Raw genomic sequence first — 19170 nt, forward strand, 5'->3', positions numbered from 1 at the left:
GTTTGTGCTTGATCAGCTGGAATAAAGACCAGGACCCACTGCAACCCTTGAGGCCCAGTTTGCCCACCCCTGGTTTAGATGGTGAAAATGCTGTGTTCTTTGATGTGTCTTTTATGTGTTTTGTACAGTATGTATTGCCTTGCTCTGACCCAGACCATTGAGTCAGGAATAAGTTTTACTATTACTATTATTAGTGGGTGACCAATCTATGTTTAGGCTTATGCTGCCCCTGTCCCTCCCTCTAAAAAACACACGAGACCAGGGGTCCTCAATTAGCAGACCGCGGTCCACATCCAGACCTCTCTGCACAGCTCTCTGTGGACTTCGAGCAAACGGCACTTTAAAAAACAAACAAAAAAAAAACAAAAAAAACTTTTTTTTTTAACCTATATTATTTGTATGAATCACTGGTCTATCGGTATGCGCTACTATCCTATCACTAAATTCTGTTGAATTTTTACTCAAATATTTTCCATGTTCCCACTTCTGTTGTCATCTCTAAGACAACGGTGCGCTGATTGGCTGAGAGAGCCTGCATGGATGCGTTAATTGGCTGAGAGAGCGTGCTTTGATGCGCTGATTGGCTGAGAGAGCCTGTGTGACATATTTATGTCACACTGCTGTTGCCATAGTGTGCACTTCCTGTGGGTGTGGTATTACAGTATAAAAAGGAATCTCTGTTATGTCTCTGTGACATATATGATGAGAAGCACACTGAATAAAGAAGTGTTGTTCCATTCAAGTCTCGGCCTTACATGTACTTAGATCAGGGAAGTACATAACAAAAGTGGCGACGAGGACGTCTGGACCTGCGTCAGCTTGGACGTGCTGTTTTTGGAGTTTACTGCGGGTCGCGGTGCTCCTGGGGACAGACGGCACCGACCTCACCTTCCACGTCGTGACTTCGTGTGGAGGACGAGCGGAGTTTTCAAAAGGAGCTTGAAGGTGCTGTATAACCAGGCGCTATGGCGGGAGTTATCGGCTCTGTTGGTCTTTTTGATGAGCTTGTGGAACAGTGGAGCTCGTACACAGAGCGGTTCGGCTATTTTGTGGAACTTAACGAAATAGCGGAAGAGAAAGTGGTGCCCACGTTTTTGAGCGTTATTGGGCCAAAGACTTTCAATTTACTGAGAAACTTGCTTCAACCCGATAAACCTGGTAGTAAAACGTACAGGGAAATCTTGGAAACTCTTAATGGACATTTTTCACCCAAGCCCCTTGTGATAGCAGAGAGATTCCGATTTCACAGGAGAAATCAGGAAGAGGGGGAATCTGTCACTATGTTCGTAGCGGCGCTGCGGAAGCTGGCTGAACATTGTGAGTTTGGTGATGTTTTAGAAGAGACATTAAGAGACAGATTGGTATGTGGACTGAGAAACGAAGCAACACAAAAGAAGTTGCTCTCAGAAAGTGGACTGACATTAAAGAAAGCCTTTGATGTAAGCGTGGCTATGGAAATGGCTTCAAAGGAGGCTCAACAACTGAACATTACAAGCAGAATACACCAAGTGGCAAGTACCCAAAGCAATGTTGCTGGTCCCTGTTTTAGGTGCGGTAAAACAGGGCACCTTTCCTCCACCTGCTGGTGCAAAGAAATGAACTGTAATCATTGTGGGAAGAAGGGTCATGTTGAGCGTGCCTGTCGGAAAAAAACAAGCACAGACAAAGATAAGGAAATGAATGACAAGAAGAAAACAAAGAAATATGTCAAAGCGGTAGAGAGTGCCTCTACTTCCGAAGATGAAAGTGACGTGCACACCGTGCATGTAATGAGCGTGGACGGGAAGTCAGGGTGTTACTGGGTCACACCAAAGTTAGAGGGTCACCCAGTCAAAATGCAAATAGATACTGGATCACAGGCATCGCTTGTGTCTTACCAAGTCTATAAACAGTGTTTGAGACACCTTCCATTAAGACCATCAGACACTGTGTTCAAAGCGTACACTGGACACAAAGTGCACATGAAAGGAATGACTGACATTACTGTGCAATGCAAGGATCAAACTGCTAAACTTCCAGTGTATGTCACAAAAGGGAATTTTGCTTCCATAATGGGACGACTGTGGATTAATGCACTTCGTGTAAAATGGCTAGAAGTTCGGCAGCTGTCAGACGGTTCTTCACAACTACAAGTCATACTGGACAAGAATGAAGAGGTTTTCCGTGAGGAATTGGGCAGCATGAAGGACATTACAGTGAAATTGCACATTAAACCAGGAAGCAAACCTGTGTTTATGAAGGCTAGGACAGTGCCGTATGCTATTCGTGACAAAGTCGAGGCTGACCTGGATGCGTTGGTCAAAAAAGGGTTTTGGAACCAGTCACCACCAGCGAATGGGCGACACCAATTGTGCCGGTTCCGAAAAAGAATGGCGGAATTTGCACATGTGGCGATTTTAAAGTGACTTTGAATCCGGTGCTTTGTGTGGAGCAGTACCCATTTCCATTGATCGATGATTTGTTTGCAGGTCTGAGCGGTGGTCAAAAATTCAGCAAAATTGACCTCAACCAAGCTTATCTGCAGATGCATGTGGATGAAGAATCACGGGAGTGGCTGACAATTAACACGCACAAGGGACTTTTCAGATATTGCAGATTACCTTTTGGCATCACATCTGCTCCTGCTCTGTTTCAACGGGCTATGGATCAAATTTTGAGTGGATTGCCAGGAGTACAATGTTACTTGGATGACATTCTCTGCACCGGTGCCAACGACGAGGAGCATCTTCGCAACCTGGATGCTGTCTTAAAAAGGCTAAGGCAGTATGGTCTTCGAGTGCGCAAGGAAAAATGTAAATTTTTGAGACCATCGGTGGAGTATCTCGGGCATGTGATAGACCACGAAGGACTACACAAGGCTCCATCAAAGACAAAGGCAATTGTGGATGCACCCGCCCCAGAAAATGTGAGTCAGCTTAGATCTTTTTTAGGTCTATTGAACTATTATGGACGGTTTATTCCCAATTTGGCATCACTTCTTAAACCATTGCATGAGCTGTTGTGCAATGATGTAAATGGAAATGGACGAATGAGTGTAACAAAGCTTTTCGAAATGCGAAAAACGCCCTGATTTCATCAGATGTTCTCACTCATTTCAACCCTTCATATCCAATACAGCTGGCATGTGATGCTTCACCCTATGGGGTGGGTGCTGTCATCTCCCATGTGTTCCTGAACGGAGATGAAAGACCAATTGCTTTCGCATCGAGAACACTTAACAAAGCAGAGTCAAACTATGCTCAATTGGAACGAGAAGCATTGAGCATTATTTTTGGTGTGAGGAAGTTCCACCAATATTTGTATGGAAGGAAGTTTACTCTGTTAACGGATCACAGACCACTGACAACGATTTTGGGACCTCATGCAGGAATCCCTTCACTGGCTGCTGCACGTCTTCAGAGGTGGGCTTTGTTGTTATCAGCTCACTCATACGACATCAAGTATCGTAAATCTGATTTGCATTGCAATGCTGATGGACTTTCGAGGTTGCCGCTTCCTGTCACAAAACATGAACCTACCTCAGTGGACATATTCTATTTCCGAAATGTTGAACATGCACCAATTTCAGCGTCGCAAGTAAAACGTGCAACTCAGAACGACCCCGACCTGTCAGTCGTCATGGACATGGTAATTAAAGGACAAACCAAGTGTGAGAACACCGCTCTCAAACCTTTTTTGGATAGGAGGTGGGAACTTTCTGTTCAATCGGGTTGTTTGCTGTGGGGGAGGAGAGTGATTGTGCCACAGTCATTGCGTGCTAAAATGCTTGCACAACTGCATGCAGGTCACAGTGGTATTGTTAAAATGAAAGAAATGGCAAGAAGTTATTTTTGGTGGCCAGGATTAGATAAACAGATCGAAGAGACGGTAAAAAGTTGTTCATCTTGCCAGAAGATTCGCAACAATCCACCTGCAGCCCCACTTCATCCTTGGGATTTTCCTCAGGACCCTTGGCACCGCATTCATATTAACTTTGCGGGGCCTTTTGAAAATCGAATGTTTCTGGTTGCTATCAATGCCCATAGTAAGTGGCCAGAGGTAGCTATCATGAAATCAACCACATCGGAAAAGGCAATTGAGAAGTTAGGGGAGATGTTTAGTCGTTTCGGAGCCCCTGCACAACTCGTCTCAGACAATGGCCCCCAATTTGTGTCAAAAGAAATGGTTGAATTCCTGCAAGCCAATGGGGTTCAAGACATTAAGTCGGCTCCCTATCACCCGGCAACCAACGGCCTGGCAGAGAGGTTTGTGCAGACCCTCAAACATGCTCTCAAAGCACCACAAGGGCAAAGTACACTCCATCAGAGACTACACGAATTTCTCCTCAAATACCGAACATCTGTGCATGCAACTCCCAAAGTATCGCCAGCGAGCCTCATGTTTTCTCGAGAGATATGAACTGGCATGGATCTTCTGAAACCACCAACCCTGAGTGAGATTGTTCAAATGGATCAACGGAAGCAAGTCAAGTACAGAGACCTGCATTCCAAGAACCGAGTTTTTGCACCTGGTGACTCTGTTATGGCCCGGAGTTACCAGAGTAAGGAAAAGTGGGCCCCTGCCACCATCATTGCTCAAACCGGGCCTGTTTCCTACACCGTTCAGACAGCTGATGGTGTTTGGCGTCGCCATGTGGATCAATTGTTGGGAACATCAGACACTACTCCAGAACTGTCTATTGATTGTAATGATGCTAGCAGTGTAATTATACCAGAAATGTCTAGCTTACCGGATGTGTCAAACCCAAACAATCCTGCTGTAATTGTGTCTAATTCAACCAATGCACAAACGGAACCTGAAACGGTATCGGAACCTGTTTCCACAAGTGGGAAATCGGAAGTGACTGTTGAACGTCGTTATCCTGCACGCGACAGGCGACCGCCTGATAGATTGGATTTATAAGTAATAAGTAATGAGGGGAAAACAGGAGGTATTTTTGTGTTTATTTCTGGGACATGTTATGTAAGGGGGGAGGAGATGTGACATATTTATGTCACACTGCTGTTGCCATAGTGTGCAATTCCTGTGGGTGTGGTATTACAGTATAAAAAGGAATCTCTGTTATGTCTCTGTTATATATATGATGAGAAGCACACTGAATAAAGAAGTGTTGTTCCATTCAAGTCTCGGCCTTACATGTACTTAGATCAGGGAAGTACATAACAGCCTGCATGCAGCTAGCTAGCTAGAGTGGACGGACCGCAGCAGTGTGAAACACGAGTCGCACCCGGCACGTTGCAATCTGTTTGTTTACATGCCACCAGTAGAAGACCAAATCTAACAAAATGGCATGCTCAAAGTTGACCAAGAGAAGAAAAGTGGACAATGAAAACTCGCCGTTTCATTGAGGAATGGACTGACAAATATGCGTCTATTTTACCAACTGCAAGCACCAAACCTATGGGCTTAATATGCTTCAAGACAGTTGCTCTGATAAAAAGTTAAAATGTAAAACACTATTATGTTAAAGAGCACAGCTCTTTTGAAGATAAGTTTCCTCCAAAATCAGAAGGCAAGAAACTAACAGGTTGAAGCAGTCATATCAAGAGTCAAGGAAAGTTATTGTTAAATCTATGACACGACAACAAATTGCAACGGAGTGCTCACTCAGAGTGTCGTGGGTGTTGGCCAAACATAAGGAGGCGTTCTCTGATGGAGAAAAAATAAAAGAGTGTATGACTGAAGTGATGGCAGCAATGTTCGAAGAAAAAGAAAAGGAGGAAATGACAACAAAAATCAAACAAATCTCACTCTCAGATTCTCATTCATCAACCACAAGACGCACTGAAGTACTTGCTAATGATGTGAGTAAACAGCTTTGTGATCCACAAATGGCATTTATTTCATTGAGCAGTGTTTTACGGTTAAGGTTACTGTCAATATGTTTTGTTATGTTTGCACCTTAATGACAGAGCTTGTCATTTATGTTCTGTACATGTGAACATGTACTGTACTACTTGCACGTTCTTTTTTGTCCAGCGATATTTTAGTTACAAAATGTACTGTCAATAGTTATTGTTTCCACCTTAATGACAGATCTAGTCAATTATTTATAAAATGAAAATATTTTGTTGATTTATTTTTATTTAATCAGAATGTGTACTGTATTTTTGTTTGGTTAAAAGAAAACCACCTTTACCACTAAGGGTGTAACGGTACATGGATTCGTATTGAACCGTTTCGGTACGGGATGCTCGGTTCGGAACGGAGGCGTACCGAACGAGTTTCTGACGTATTGTAACCCTTAATTTTTGAGGCTTTGAGTCGATCAGGTTATAGTTTCTTTGTGTAGATTATATTAACTCCGTCTTTTCTACTATAATGAGGACCAACACGGACAGTATATAACCCAGAAACGTCAACGGCACGACAACATGGCCGCGAGAACGCAGTGAAACGAGGGCTTTAAAGTCAATCAGCCAATGCACACCAGTCGCAGTGCGGCTGCGTGTTAGACGCGTCCCAGAAGCGGCTCAACGCAACGCACGCGAAAAGAACGGCAGAGTTTACTATTTGACGCGAGATGGGGCCCTCCTGCGTCAATACTACTAACTAGGATCCGGCAGACCGGAAGTCCCTTGTGTAAAAATACGGTGGATCCGGTCGATTTTCAGACTAATATGCAATCGTAACCCACTTTTTGAGTCCATCAGATCTCTTAAGTGGTAGATTGGGGCACAGTTGACTTGTCTTTGTTGATTTACTGCGGTCTTCTCTGCTATAATAATAACCAACACGGCCCTCTGTTTAATACAAAACCTTCCTACCACAACAAAACAAGTAGGAACTAATATTCACATAGGAACAAAAGTTATACAACATAAAATTTACGATATAAATGAATACTACATCACATTTGTAAAATATAAACACATAATAAAATAAATAATAGCCCATTTAAATAAAATAAATTGAAATGAGCTAAAACACCTGCAATTAAATAATAAGAATAATACACAGATCCTGCTTACACAATTAAATTTATTAATTTCTGTGGCGCTTTAACTTGAGAAAATCCACGAATAAAGCTTTTGAAAACCGTTCATAAGAAAAAAAAAGATTCATTGAGGCAATTCATTTGTAAAATACATGTTAAAATCTTTGTCGTTGGGATTGCTTTTCTCTTTAGCACAGGACTTCTTTTTTGTCCTTTCTTTCAGAAAGAAAGCTGACCGATACGCGGGGTCTGAAAGGCAAATTGTTGTTGGATTATTATCTTTAAATATCCGCTACTTTTTGAGCAGAATAGGCCAATGTTCCTATTGTTGAAAGCACAAAAGTGTGTAATAAACAACAAGCACATTTATATTTTGCATTTTGTTTTCTTACTGTACCGAAAATGAACCGAACCGTGACCTCAAAACCGAGGTACGTACCGAACCGAGATTTTTGTGTACCGTTACACCCCTATTTACCACCTTTGACCTGCCATGTACTTGACCGATATTAATATATGGACCCATGCTTGTATGAAAAAAATAATTCTGGACCTTCAAGATTTGTATGTGAGGACCCCTGCACTAGACTATGGAAATTAAAATAAATATGTGCAACCAAAAGAAAATCAAATCTGCATCTTCATTACGTCTCTTTCAAAATCGAAATTTCAAAATGTGTTTGGGTAAAGTCTGAACCTCTTAGCCCTTCTCAGCCTGCTTAAAAACTTTTAGGGTTGGATAGTTACCGAGGTGAAGCGTGTGACTAGATCCTCCAGTTCATCTTTGTCACATTCATGTAGGCTCTGCGCCTCGATGCTTCTCACCTCATCCCACTCAAGAGCAAAAGGCATACCAGCCATGGCGACGCCACACACAACCGAGAACCTTCAGCAGAAAAAAAAGCTATTACAGAGGTGACATTATTACAAAAAATTATGACAGTATCACAAAGGACTTACTAATATGCCGAAAAACAACCCCCAGGCTACATTTAGCACAATATCACCCCAGTAGTTGGCTTTTTTTTTTTTTTTTTTTTTAAAGCTATCGAAACCAAAAATTTAACTATGAAAAGGTAATCCTTTACATCGTTTTGTGAAACGAAATTTATCTAAAGTATCAAGCATTAACGAGTGTTTATTCTCCTCAAGCTTGCAAATGAAGATTTATCACATATTAATTGCAAAAGACATCAATTACCTACCGTAGATGTGTACAAAATTTCAGTAACACGAGCAATGCTTTATAAATTCCATCCTTAAAATTTCAAAACTTTGAATTGAACGCGGCATCATTTTATTTGTGCTGTTGAAGCTCTTCTTCGGCATTTTCTTCTTCTGGTGGTGTACTGTGTCCGATGACATTTACAATGTATTTGATGCTATTTACCGCCACCTAAGGATTGGGTTGTATACTGTAGAACCACTGTGATTTATATGTAAATAAGCGCATTAAAATAATAATTCTCCATATCGGGACATTCTGTGTGTTTGTGTTTTTTTTTGCCACAAATTCCCAGATACTTGATATATAAAACCCAACATTTATTTATTCGTGTCGTCCCTGCCCCGGAAGAACTTTGGGACTCCAGCCGCTCTGAATCGTTGTTGCGCATGCGTGCGTCTTGTCATAGACACGATTTCTCAATCGGAAAGATTTTTTTCTTTTGTTTTGAATTAATGTAACTATTGCTAATAGTATTCCTTCACGCCTGTAATATTGCACCCTGATTCTTGTGCGGCCAAGGTACGTGGCGACCTGAAATTTGAGGACATGCTGCCAGGCTAAGGGACCGCTACTTCTCGCGTTTACGGCCAACTAGCATTAGCTGCGAAAGTAAGTCATTCTCGCTGTTGGTGGCAGGTTAACTTAAAGCTGGCTGTTGTGCAAAATATGCGCGGCAGACTATGCGAACAAATGTGATTTTTGTCAAAGGCACAATTTTAAACACACTGTGCTAATATTATTAGGATAAAAACTAGGGAGCTTGATATCGGCTCCCAACTGGGCAAGAGTCACTCTAAACTCCATTAGAGGGTGAAGTCAGCTGGGAAGGCTCCCGGTTGTTGTCTAACATGTAGGTACGTGGATCAATAAATTCAAAGTTAATGAAATTAATAATAAATAATATTAAATAAGGGAACTGTGGAATTTAAGGGATTGCTAAATAGCACTGTATTTGTCCCGTGTTTTTCCGTTATTACTGAGAAACGTGACCAAAATTAAGTTAGTCTTCATATTTCATTTTATTGCTTCCCAGATAGCAGACCGGCATTGAATAAACGTTGATTTTCCATCAGAATCATCAGTATGGTTGACATTGAAATTTTCGACGTCAACTGACGTTGAAATAACGTTGTTCTATGCCCAATGTGGCAGGTGATAGTTGGGTTAACATTGTTTTATAGTTGATAAACTAATATTGACAAATAGTTGATTTATTTTTTGACCGGGAAATATAATTAAAAAGTCATTGAATTAAGGATGAGCGGGCGGTTTGGTCGAAAACATAACATTGAGTGTTGTTCCAATATTATTAAGAATCGAAATGACATTTAGGATTTGTAAGGATTTCAACGTTGAGACAACTTTAATTGAGGGTGCAAAAGTGACGTTGATTCAATGATATCAGATCGACAGCGGATTGTTGAGCCAACATCTTTTCAACGTCTGTCTGCTATCTGGGTTCCTTGTTTGGAAAAATATACAGTGGTACCTCTACATACGATCGCTTCGACACACGAACTTTTCGACATCCGACGTAAAATTTGACTCGCCATTTGTTTCTACATCCGACGACATGCTCGAAATACGACGACAATGGCAGCACCGCAGACGAATGCATGGCGGATTTTCTTGTGTGACAAATCAACACAGGTTTCAGAAAAGGTTGGTACAGGTGGTGAAACAAGGAAAAAGTTGACGCTTACCTTCTAAATGAAGATGCAAATGACAGAAAAATATGAGCGTAGGGTGGGCATCCGTGAAATGGCTCAACAATACATCTCCACGGTCCTCCTCCGACCATCGTTCGCCAGTCTTTATAAGTTAAGCTGACAATTCTTATTGTGGTAACATCTCCAGAGAAATCGCCAGCTTCGCCACGTTTTCATCATTTCACAACTTATTCAACACAAAACGCCTGCTGTCTGCCGCAATTGACGATGTTCTCAAGAAAGCATTGAAAGCGAAAGTAAACTTTCACCCGCTCCCCTCCCTCTTTGTCACGTCAGCGCCGCGGTGCCTTCAGGTACAGAAAAAAACGTCCGCCTTATTAGAACCCGTTTCGTTACACTATTACAGGAATTATTATTATTATTATATTATTAATCCGATTTTTATTTATTATTTATTTGTTTTGCTATATGTAATTGCCATTTGTAATAGTACCAGCAGTATTTTTTAAGGATTTAGTGCAGGTTTTTGGGCTGTGGAACGAATTAATGGAATTATAATGTATTCCTATGGGAAAATCCTGCTCGACATACGACCATTTCGACTTACAAACAAGCTCCTGGAACGGATTAACTTCGTATGTAGAGGTACCACTGTATATCAATAAAACAGGAAGTAATGGTGATTATCTCTGCTTTTGATTTCATGTATATAAAAAGATCTTGTTAAATTAATTAGTTCAAATGCCAGATCATCGTATGGTTGTTGTTTTCTTTCTTGGTTGTTCCCTTATTTTAAAGCAAAATCCTGAAAATTGTTCCCTCTTGATGAGCGTTGATTGCATTTATGAAAAATATCGTAATCGAATGCTGATGAATGAACTCTTGATGGTGTGTGTGACAATCAACCTTAACTCGTGTTTTGGGCTAAAAGCTAAACTAAAAGCATGCAATTGACTGGCTAGCTAGATGATGTGCATGAAAAGAGTTAGGCAGCTCACCCTGAAGCGGGAAAATAGGGTCATTGTTAAGCACGCTGGTCAACATACCTACAACATATATATATATTTGTTCTTGTTTTTTTTTTGTTTTTAGTTTTTTTTTAACAATTTATTAAAATGATTTGCTGACTCTGTCATAATGCTTTACATTCTGCTCTTTTAGTGTATTTACTATATTTTCTGATGTTTGTACGATAGGCTTGCCAGATCACCTCTCTCCTAATGTGGGACAGCAATGCTTATTTGTTTAATAGTGATTTTCTCCACTAAAACACTTTGAACTCTCTGAATTATTGATGGATTCACAAACGGTTGGGTTTATGACAATCTTATTTTGTGGCTCAGATTCAGGCTTGCTTTTGAGAAATTGTTTTTATATATATAATGTATGTAATACCAGGGCTGCAGCTATCGATTATTTTAGTAGTCGATTAATCGATGAACTTCTTGGTTCGAATAATCGAGTAATCTGATAAGGAACATGAAACATTAAAATACCTGAGCTGAGCCTCAAACAGTATAAAAAATAAATGAGGATCTATGTCCAACAAAAGAATAATGGCGTACCGCACACATGCTATTTGTAGACCGTGACGTCGCATTGTAAAGCCGAATTGGGACATTATAGACCCGCCCTCGCATAGAAACAATGTAATTTGTGCTACTTTTCTCCGGTAATCTTTCAAAAACGAACATGCCGATCACACATTGCTTTTTTGGAGCCTGTAGAAATGACTCGCGACATTACGACACATCAAGGATGTTTTCTTCATACGTTTCTGGAAACCAAAAACTCGGGGGTAAAAAATGTGAAGACCGAATCAACTTGCGCGGACTTTTAAGACCAGCTCGGTGAATCCATTCACATTTCATACGCAGTAAACATTTTTTTGGGTTGGCATGGTCTTTCAGAGGACAAAGAGGTAAGCCATTTTTATATTTTTAACTTGTTTTTTTAGCGTAACGTCCTGCCGTACTGCTTATGTCTGACAATGAATCACCTGAAAACAATTACAATGGTATCTGACTGCCACTGTTATTGTTTCTGTTATATATACAGTATATATATATATATATGTATATGTATGTACATATTAAACTTTAGTAAGGGGGAGGTGTAAATAAATTATAGAATTAAGATTTGTTATCAATGAAAAAATTAAAAGTGTTCGTTGGCTGTCACTGAGTAGCATTTGGGATCGCTACACAAAGCTAACTAAATTACCCCCAAGAACGGTCAGAGATGCAGGACAACCAGATGATATATAAGAAAGACAGGGCTGATAGTAAAGGATAGCTTGTTGAAACAGGAAAATGTCATTGTCAGTCACGTCGATAAAAAAGCTAAGCTTATGCTTAGGTCGGCTTGTTTTTTTTTGTCTTTTTCAGCCTTCGACACTCAAGCCATCTCTTTAACTGAACATTTTTATGTTCTCCCACCTCTTTGCCAGTGAGTTTGGCACCAAGCACATCATTTTCGGAGAGAATTGGTAGGTTTAGCTCTGTAAACCTCTCCTTCGTACACGATTTCCATTCATTTCCTATTAGGGACAAACGGTGGCTTGTCCCTACTTAGCAACTGTAGCTAATGTCATGAATATTAATGAGCGGAAGTGAAGTGTTGCTTGCGGTACGCCATTGGCTAACTTACATAGTAAAAGTCCGCTAGCTTAAATGCTATAAAATGCTAACTTTTTTTTTTTAACAATGCCCTTAACAAATGGCTAAGACACATATTCCCACAAAAAACGGCTAAATATATCTACAAACTACGAATGCGTTAAAAAACATGAGCTCAAACAAAAACATAGCTTACGTTGGGAGCAGTTGGACTCATCCATGTGAAATGAGGCAAACCAAATAGCAGTGTACCCACCTTAATCAATAAAATGAAATGCAAATACTTTCAAAATAAACCATTACAACGCCACTTTAATTAAGTATATTCGAAGCATCAAAATTCATTTTCTAATTGAATACTCGAGTTAATCGATTGTTGCAGCACTACAGGCTAAAAGTTTGGACACATCTTTTCATTCGTGCGTTTTCTTTATTTTCATGACTGTTTACTTTGAACATTCTCACTGAAGGTTATAAAACTATAAATAAACGTGTGGAATTATGTACTTAGGTGAAATAACTAAAAACATGTATAATATTCTTGTAGAGTATCTTCAAAGTAGCCACCCTATGCTCTGATTACTTTTTATGCACACTCTTGCTATTCTCTTGCTGAATTTCAAGAAGGGAGTCACCTAAAATGGTTTTTAACTTCACAGTTATGCCTTTTCAGAGTTAATTAGTGGAATGTATTGCATTATCAATTATACATATATATTTATATTATGCAACAAGCAGTTATTCTCAGCATGCTCCGCCTACCTGTACTCCCATCTATGTATTACTTTATTAGTTTCTTACATGCTATAAAAATGTTATGACTATTTTTAATTATGCAATAACATTACTATATTTCTAACATTAATTACAAAACAAGCTGCTGGAAATTCAGTTGATAATTGAGAACTCTCTAGGTCTTCCAAAGCACATGCTCTACCGACTGTATAACTGTAATGTTCTTTTTCTTGAACGTCAATGACGCAAAGCGGCCAGAGAGTAACAACACCCGTCCCCATTTGCTCACAGCGCGCATCAGACATCTAGCCGTATGTGATAACTGTGGGCTAAATGAGCACTGACATTTGTTCCTATTCTAATGCTTCCAATAGAGGATTCCATCGACTCACACTATTTTTAAGATTTGATAGTAGCTGACTTCACAAATTCGCCGCACAAGCGGTTTCAAATGCCATCACACGAAATGGGGGCACATTAATAGAAACGCGGAAAAACATCATTTAGCGGGATATGGAAAAAACGATCAGTTCGCGGGATTGTCGTGCAAAACAGGACATCTGGTCACCTTGTGGTACTATCAAATGAAAGCGCTCCCTGCTGCATTGTGAATCAAATTGCGTGCGCCACATGTTTGTGTGTGTGTGTGTTTGTGTTGAGATATCAGATATTCAAGGTATTTTATTTTCCTACCGTCACATATTCCCACACAACATGGCATGAAACACAATAACCATCCTCCAGGTTAGTCCCGTAAGTCACACGGCTTTAGAGTACTACATTGTTTTTTTTGTTTTTTTAAACAGGCTTCACAAACTAAGCTTAGCCAACAGTAAACCTTTTGTTTTAAGTATTTTTTTTTTTTTTCAATTACAATGTGCAAGCTAAGTTTGAAAATAAGACTGTGATTCCACTCTACACAAATAATGATTGGTCCACGTTTATTTTACTGAATTATAAGGTAGTGCCAACCTCAATGAGTACCAGTAAATGGATAAAACTACAATTGATTAATTACAAAACTCTAACGAACCCATGTTTACGCTTTGTCATCTTGTACAGCGATCCATGACGGCGTCTCTGCGCCATGGCTGCCGTGTTGTGGAAAGAGGTGCTGCTTCTGACCAGCCTGGTCGTAGTATGCTACTGGAACAGCCTGTCATGCGGCTTTGTTTTTGACGACGTCTCGGCCATTCTCGACAACAAAGACCTGCGGCCCACCACACCCTTGAGAAACCTCTTCCTCAATGACTTCTGGGGTACACCTATGGCGGAGGTATGAGCATTTTTACGAGTTCTGGGAACAATAATGTCTTGATGGGGTACTTTTATTTTTCTTTTTAATTTAAATTTTGTAGCGAAAGGAGAGATAAATTATAAAAATCTGAATTTGGATTTTTGTGGAAAACTGGGAGATAATATTTAAGGGTCATATCAGCCTGTCCTAAGTTGCGTTGACATTTTTTGGTAGGGTGGTCAGGGTAAAACTATCATTCACTGAGGTGGTACAAATTATTTGCACCTAAGAATCCCATTTATAGAAATCATCTCCTTGCTGTGGGATCCAGAGAATTAACTATGTTGCCTTGCCTCTACCAGACCAAAATAAATGAAAAGAAAGGTACCGTATTTTCCGCACTATAAGGCGCAACGGAATATAAGACGCACTTTCAACAAATAGCATATTTTAAAACTGTTTTCATATATAAGGCACACCTCATTATAAGGCACAGTAGTAGTAGTGGATGGGGTGGCGTTATGCATTCACTAGATGGAGCTGCGCTAAAGGCAATGTCATGCAATGAGTAATCAATATTGATCCATATACAGGGCAACAACAACAAAAATAGGAACTTTTAAAGACCAAATGTGAAGTAAGGTTGGCCAACCATGTTTTTGAATAATATCAATGGCTAAACAATTATAAGCATATTTTCGTTATTTTTTAATGCAACCCTTCCAGATTCTTTGTTTAACCCAGAGCAATGCCCTTGACAACGAAAATGCTTTTCGTCAAAAATCTTCGGAAATCTTCGGATATTACTTCACACCGAGAACTGCGAGGGAAGTCCGCCATACACACAATATTGTTGCATTGTTTCTCCGTAAGATGCCACGGCGGTGTTTGGCGATGTATTGTTGTCAATCTAAAGAAAAGTTGTATGAGTGGCTGAAGGATAGCAGGGCACGTAAATGGACATCTTTTGTTCGCACTAAGCGAATGAATTTCACGCCATCATCGAGTCGTGTTCTCTGCTACAAAGACTTCGAAGGGGCCTGCTTCCTCAACCGGTCTGCTTATGATCAAGGATTTGCCAAAAAGTAAGTGTGATTTTTGGATAGATGACTGATGACTTTGTCAAAGCAGAGCTGCCAGCTGTTGTGGAATGAACAGTAGAAGCTAGAGACGTTAGCCGAAAGCTAACTCGTGGCAATCCCCGATCATAGTTGTTGTTGCGTTCGCTAGGTTAAGCGTGATTAAATTGTGCGTCATCCACGATCTTGTCCGAAAGGGTTTATCCACTGTCAATCGGGAAAGGGGTGTGGATGTGCATATAAGCGGGTCAGCGTCGAGGTAATTCACGGTCACGTTGCCGTAAGAGACACACAACGCCAGTGAGTTTGTGCACATTTATTTGTATTTGTATTATATATTTCCACCTTCATGCTTCAAGCATTGCATTGCTTTTGGACGGCTCGGCATTTTTCACGGTGATCGCATGATAGCCTTCTAGTTTGTGTTTTACGAGAGCCGCTGACAGGTGACAGTTGTTGGTTTAGCGTAGCCATTGAGTCAATCTCGCAGCGAATCAGCGAGCGGCGCAGGTCACGCAGCGAATCATGGGAAATGTAGTCTCGGGACAACACTGAAGTGGTGCTTTGTAATCTGTTCGCTTTTGTGAAAAAAACTACATTTCCTCACGTCATTAAATGCCACTTCTACAGGCTCTATCTGTCGCTCCACACAGCCAGCCGAGAGCCCCAAGCTGTGTTCGTACTGTTAGCTCCATGTGTTAATAAAGAAACAAAGTTGTCAGCACGTCATGTGTTCGATACCTTTGTCAACAAAAAGCTCATAACAAGACACTATGCACGATCCGTTTAAGGGACGCTGGGACTGGAGAGCTGTGAGTAGTAGGAGGCGAGGGGGAGAGGAGCGAGAAGCAAAACTTTGTGGTCGAATGTGGCGGCAGTCCGCTATTACTTTCTTTTCTTATTGTTGCCACAATAAAGTGGAGAAAGCCATCAACGACTAATCTCCTTCTTTCCCCCCAACGTTTTTAAATTATTATTTTATATGCACGAGAGCTGCCGGATCTGCCAAAATGAACATGAAGTCAGACTATTATTTTTTTTAAACGATGTCATCAGATAGACAAAAACATAAAATTATGTGCAAATGCCTACATCTTCAAATCATGAAAATAATGACAGCCTATATCTTACCAATCTTGTAATCTCGATGGGTCTTGTCTCCATTCCATGTCAGGTAGTCCAGGCACATTGTTTGCATCCTGATTAGCGTCTGGCTAATACATGTTAGGTCCAACATAAAATTCCAACCTCCTCTTCTTCCTCCAACTTTTCAAAAACTTGGATCTCCTCCCTTGCGCTTGATCTATCGCTTATATCGCTGTTTGAATCATTGTTTGAAGGGCTTTGTATGGCGGCCGTATGGAGCGCTGCCATCGCTGTTCTCGGTGTGCGCATCACTTCCGGGTTCGTGCCGTTTCAGGCTCGAACTTCGGAAACGCGATTATTTTGTCAAATATACAACATATAAATTATTTTTTCATGCTTTATTTGTTGGACAATGTTTAATTACTTTAATGGCGTACCGCAGGCATGCTATTTTTAGACCGTGACGTCGCATCGTAAAGCGGAAGTAAAGCCGAAGTGGGACATTATAGACCCGCCCTCGCATAGAGACAACGTAATTTGTGCTACTTTTCGCCGGTAATCTTTCAAAAACAATCATGCCGATCACACATTGCTTTTTTGGAACTTGTAGAAACGACTCTAGACATTATGACACATGAAGAATGTTTTCTTCATACGTTTCCGGAAACCAAAAACTCGGGAGGAAAAAATGTGAAGACCGAATCAACTTGTGCTGACTTCAACACCAGCTCGGTGAATCCATTCACATTTCATATGCAGTAAACATTTTGTTGGGTTGGCATGGTCTTTCAGAGGACAAAGCGGGTAAGCCATTTTTATATTTTTAACTTATTTTTTTTAGCATAACGTTGTGCCGTACTGCTTCTGTCTGACAATGAATGACCTGAATAGAATTACAATGGTATTTTGGTTACAATGTTTTTTTTTGGTTTTTTTTTTTTGTGTGTGTGTGTGTGTTTTTTGTGCTCAATGTATTTATTCAGATTTAGCATTGGAAAGAGATACATATAAGACATGTTTTTCTCTCACTTTTCCCCCCAAAGTGATTTAAAAAATGGATATAAATAAATGGTTTTTAAGCACTTCAAATGTCATAATTATGATAAGTTTTAAACATAACTGTCCAACCAAATCATTTTTGAACAAGAATAAAGTGCTGTAGCAGATAAATGCTTGGCTTTATTAAATGCTTCTGTTTATCTACTTTAGCTGTGACCGTTGGAGTGACATGTAGAAATTTCAAACTCCTCATGATCACTTCTGGCATTTATATCTCTCCAACGTCCCCACACACACACATTCATTCCAGCGTGGCTTCCTTGAAGAAACTGTTTAACAAGTTAAACGATGATTGACAGATGCCCGTGTGAAGTCTGCTTCTTTGGCCAGATCAAAGCCATCGTTAACTTTAATAAGCAAGTGCCGCAGTGACTGAGAGGAACAAAGGGCTGGGAGAGGGAGGGTCTGAGGCTGTGCGCAGACCAGAAAGCAAGGCGTATGTGGATTTAAAAAAAAAAAAAAAAAAAAAACTATCGCACGTGCTTGCGATGGGACTATCGCGCACACGCACATCGCGATGGCAATGTTTAACCCTTAACACCTAAGCCTATTTTGGCCGAATTTGCATGCATTTGATGTTGCCTTTATATTTCAAAGAAAAAAATGTTTACAATGGCCAAGTTGGGTCCCTTTTGTCAGGACATCTTGAACTTCATGTCCAAGCTGTTGTTTTATTCACTGACCAATTATAATCCACATTTTGGACCCAAAAAGACAAAAGAATCCCAAAATCTTTTTTCAAAATTTGTAATGTTGATGTCCCATTGACAACCAAACATGCTCGACCAACCGTTTTGAAGCTTGATAATATTTAGTCAACCTGTTAGGATAAACATTCAATAGAAAAAAATAAGAATAGTTTTATGTTTGACAATTCAACACAAACAGCAGGTATGGTCATAGGCGTTTTTGGCCTTTACACATACTATGGTCAAAACAGGTTATATACAGTGCAAAATAGTGTGGAAAAAAAATATATATATATCATCTAAAACAAAAAGGGTTTGGAGGATATCTCTTTGTGAAGTTAGGTGTTGTACCCATCACCTTATCAAAAGTATACACGTACATGCAATCAAGCTTCTCGAACACACATCAACATAAAAATTGAAAAGATTATAGTGAAAAAAATAATATATACAGTATATAAAATTGAAAAGATTATAGTGAAAAAAATAAAATATACAGTATATAACATTGAAAAAAAGTATTTTAAAAAATATTGACAAGTAGTTCAGTTCAATTCAAAATTTCAGGCATGCGACCCAATATTTTTTTTTTTTTTTTTGCGCACTCAATAAAGCTTCTTCTTGAACAGGTCACGGAGCTGCGTCACACACAACGTCTTCGCAGCCTACTCTTTCGCCGTTTGCGCGCTGTTGTCACTTCTACTCGCCGAGTCACCGACTCATCCAAAAAAAACAACGACAAATACGGCTCATCTTCTTCCTTGAGTTACTGAAATAATGCATTAGCTTGCGCTAAATGTAGTTTTAGATTCATTCTGCACGGTTCAAAGTC

General features: G+C 40.1%; 2 protein-coding genes across 12 annotated transcripts in view; one reads left to right on the forward strand and one right to left on the reverse strand.

Moving 5' to 3' along the window:
- The window catches only part of cep290 (centrosomal protein 290), a 72442-nt gene extending 64153 nt beyond the window's left edge, over positions 1-8289 (reverse strand). For all 4 annotated transcript variants that reach the window (XM_057837806.1, XM_057837805.1, XM_057837807.1 and 1 more), the window contains exons 1-2: positions 8143-8289; positions 7685-7823 (exon numbers count right to left, since the gene is read on the reverse strand). In XM_057837806.1, the coding sequence (XP_057693789.1) occupies positions 7685-7798 (114 nt within the window). In that variant the 5' untranslated portion in view covers positions 7799-7823; positions 8143-8289. The remainder of the gene's footprint in view (positions 1-7684; positions 7824-8142) is intronic.
- tmtc3 (transmembrane O-mannosyltransferase targeting cadherins 3) overlaps positions 3287-19170 on the forward strand; it is a 43383-nt gene continuing 27499 nt past the window's right edge. For 2 of the 8 annotated variants that reach the window (XM_057837816.1, XM_057837824.1), the window contains exons 1-2: positions 8522-8774; positions 14251-14464. In XM_057837816.1, the coding sequence (XP_057693799.1) occupies positions 14276-14464 (189 nt within the window). In that variant the 5' untranslated portion in view covers positions 8522-8774; positions 14251-14275. Of the gene's footprint in view, positions 3402-8521; positions 8775-8908; positions 9020-12222; positions 12324-14250; positions 14465-19170 lie in introns of those variants that run through there. The other 6 variants (XM_057837818.1, XM_057837819.1, XM_057837817.1 and 3 more) reach the window with 6 other exon arrangements.

Source organism: Corythoichthys intestinalis, chromosome 5, assembly GCF_030265065.1.
Source record: "Corythoichthys intestinalis isolate RoL2023-P3 chromosome 5, ASM3026506v1, whole genome shotgun sequence".
In the NCBI taxonomy this organism is placed as follows: Eukaryota; Metazoa; Chordata; class Actinopteri; order Syngnathiformes; family Syngnathidae; genus Corythoichthys; species Corythoichthys intestinalis.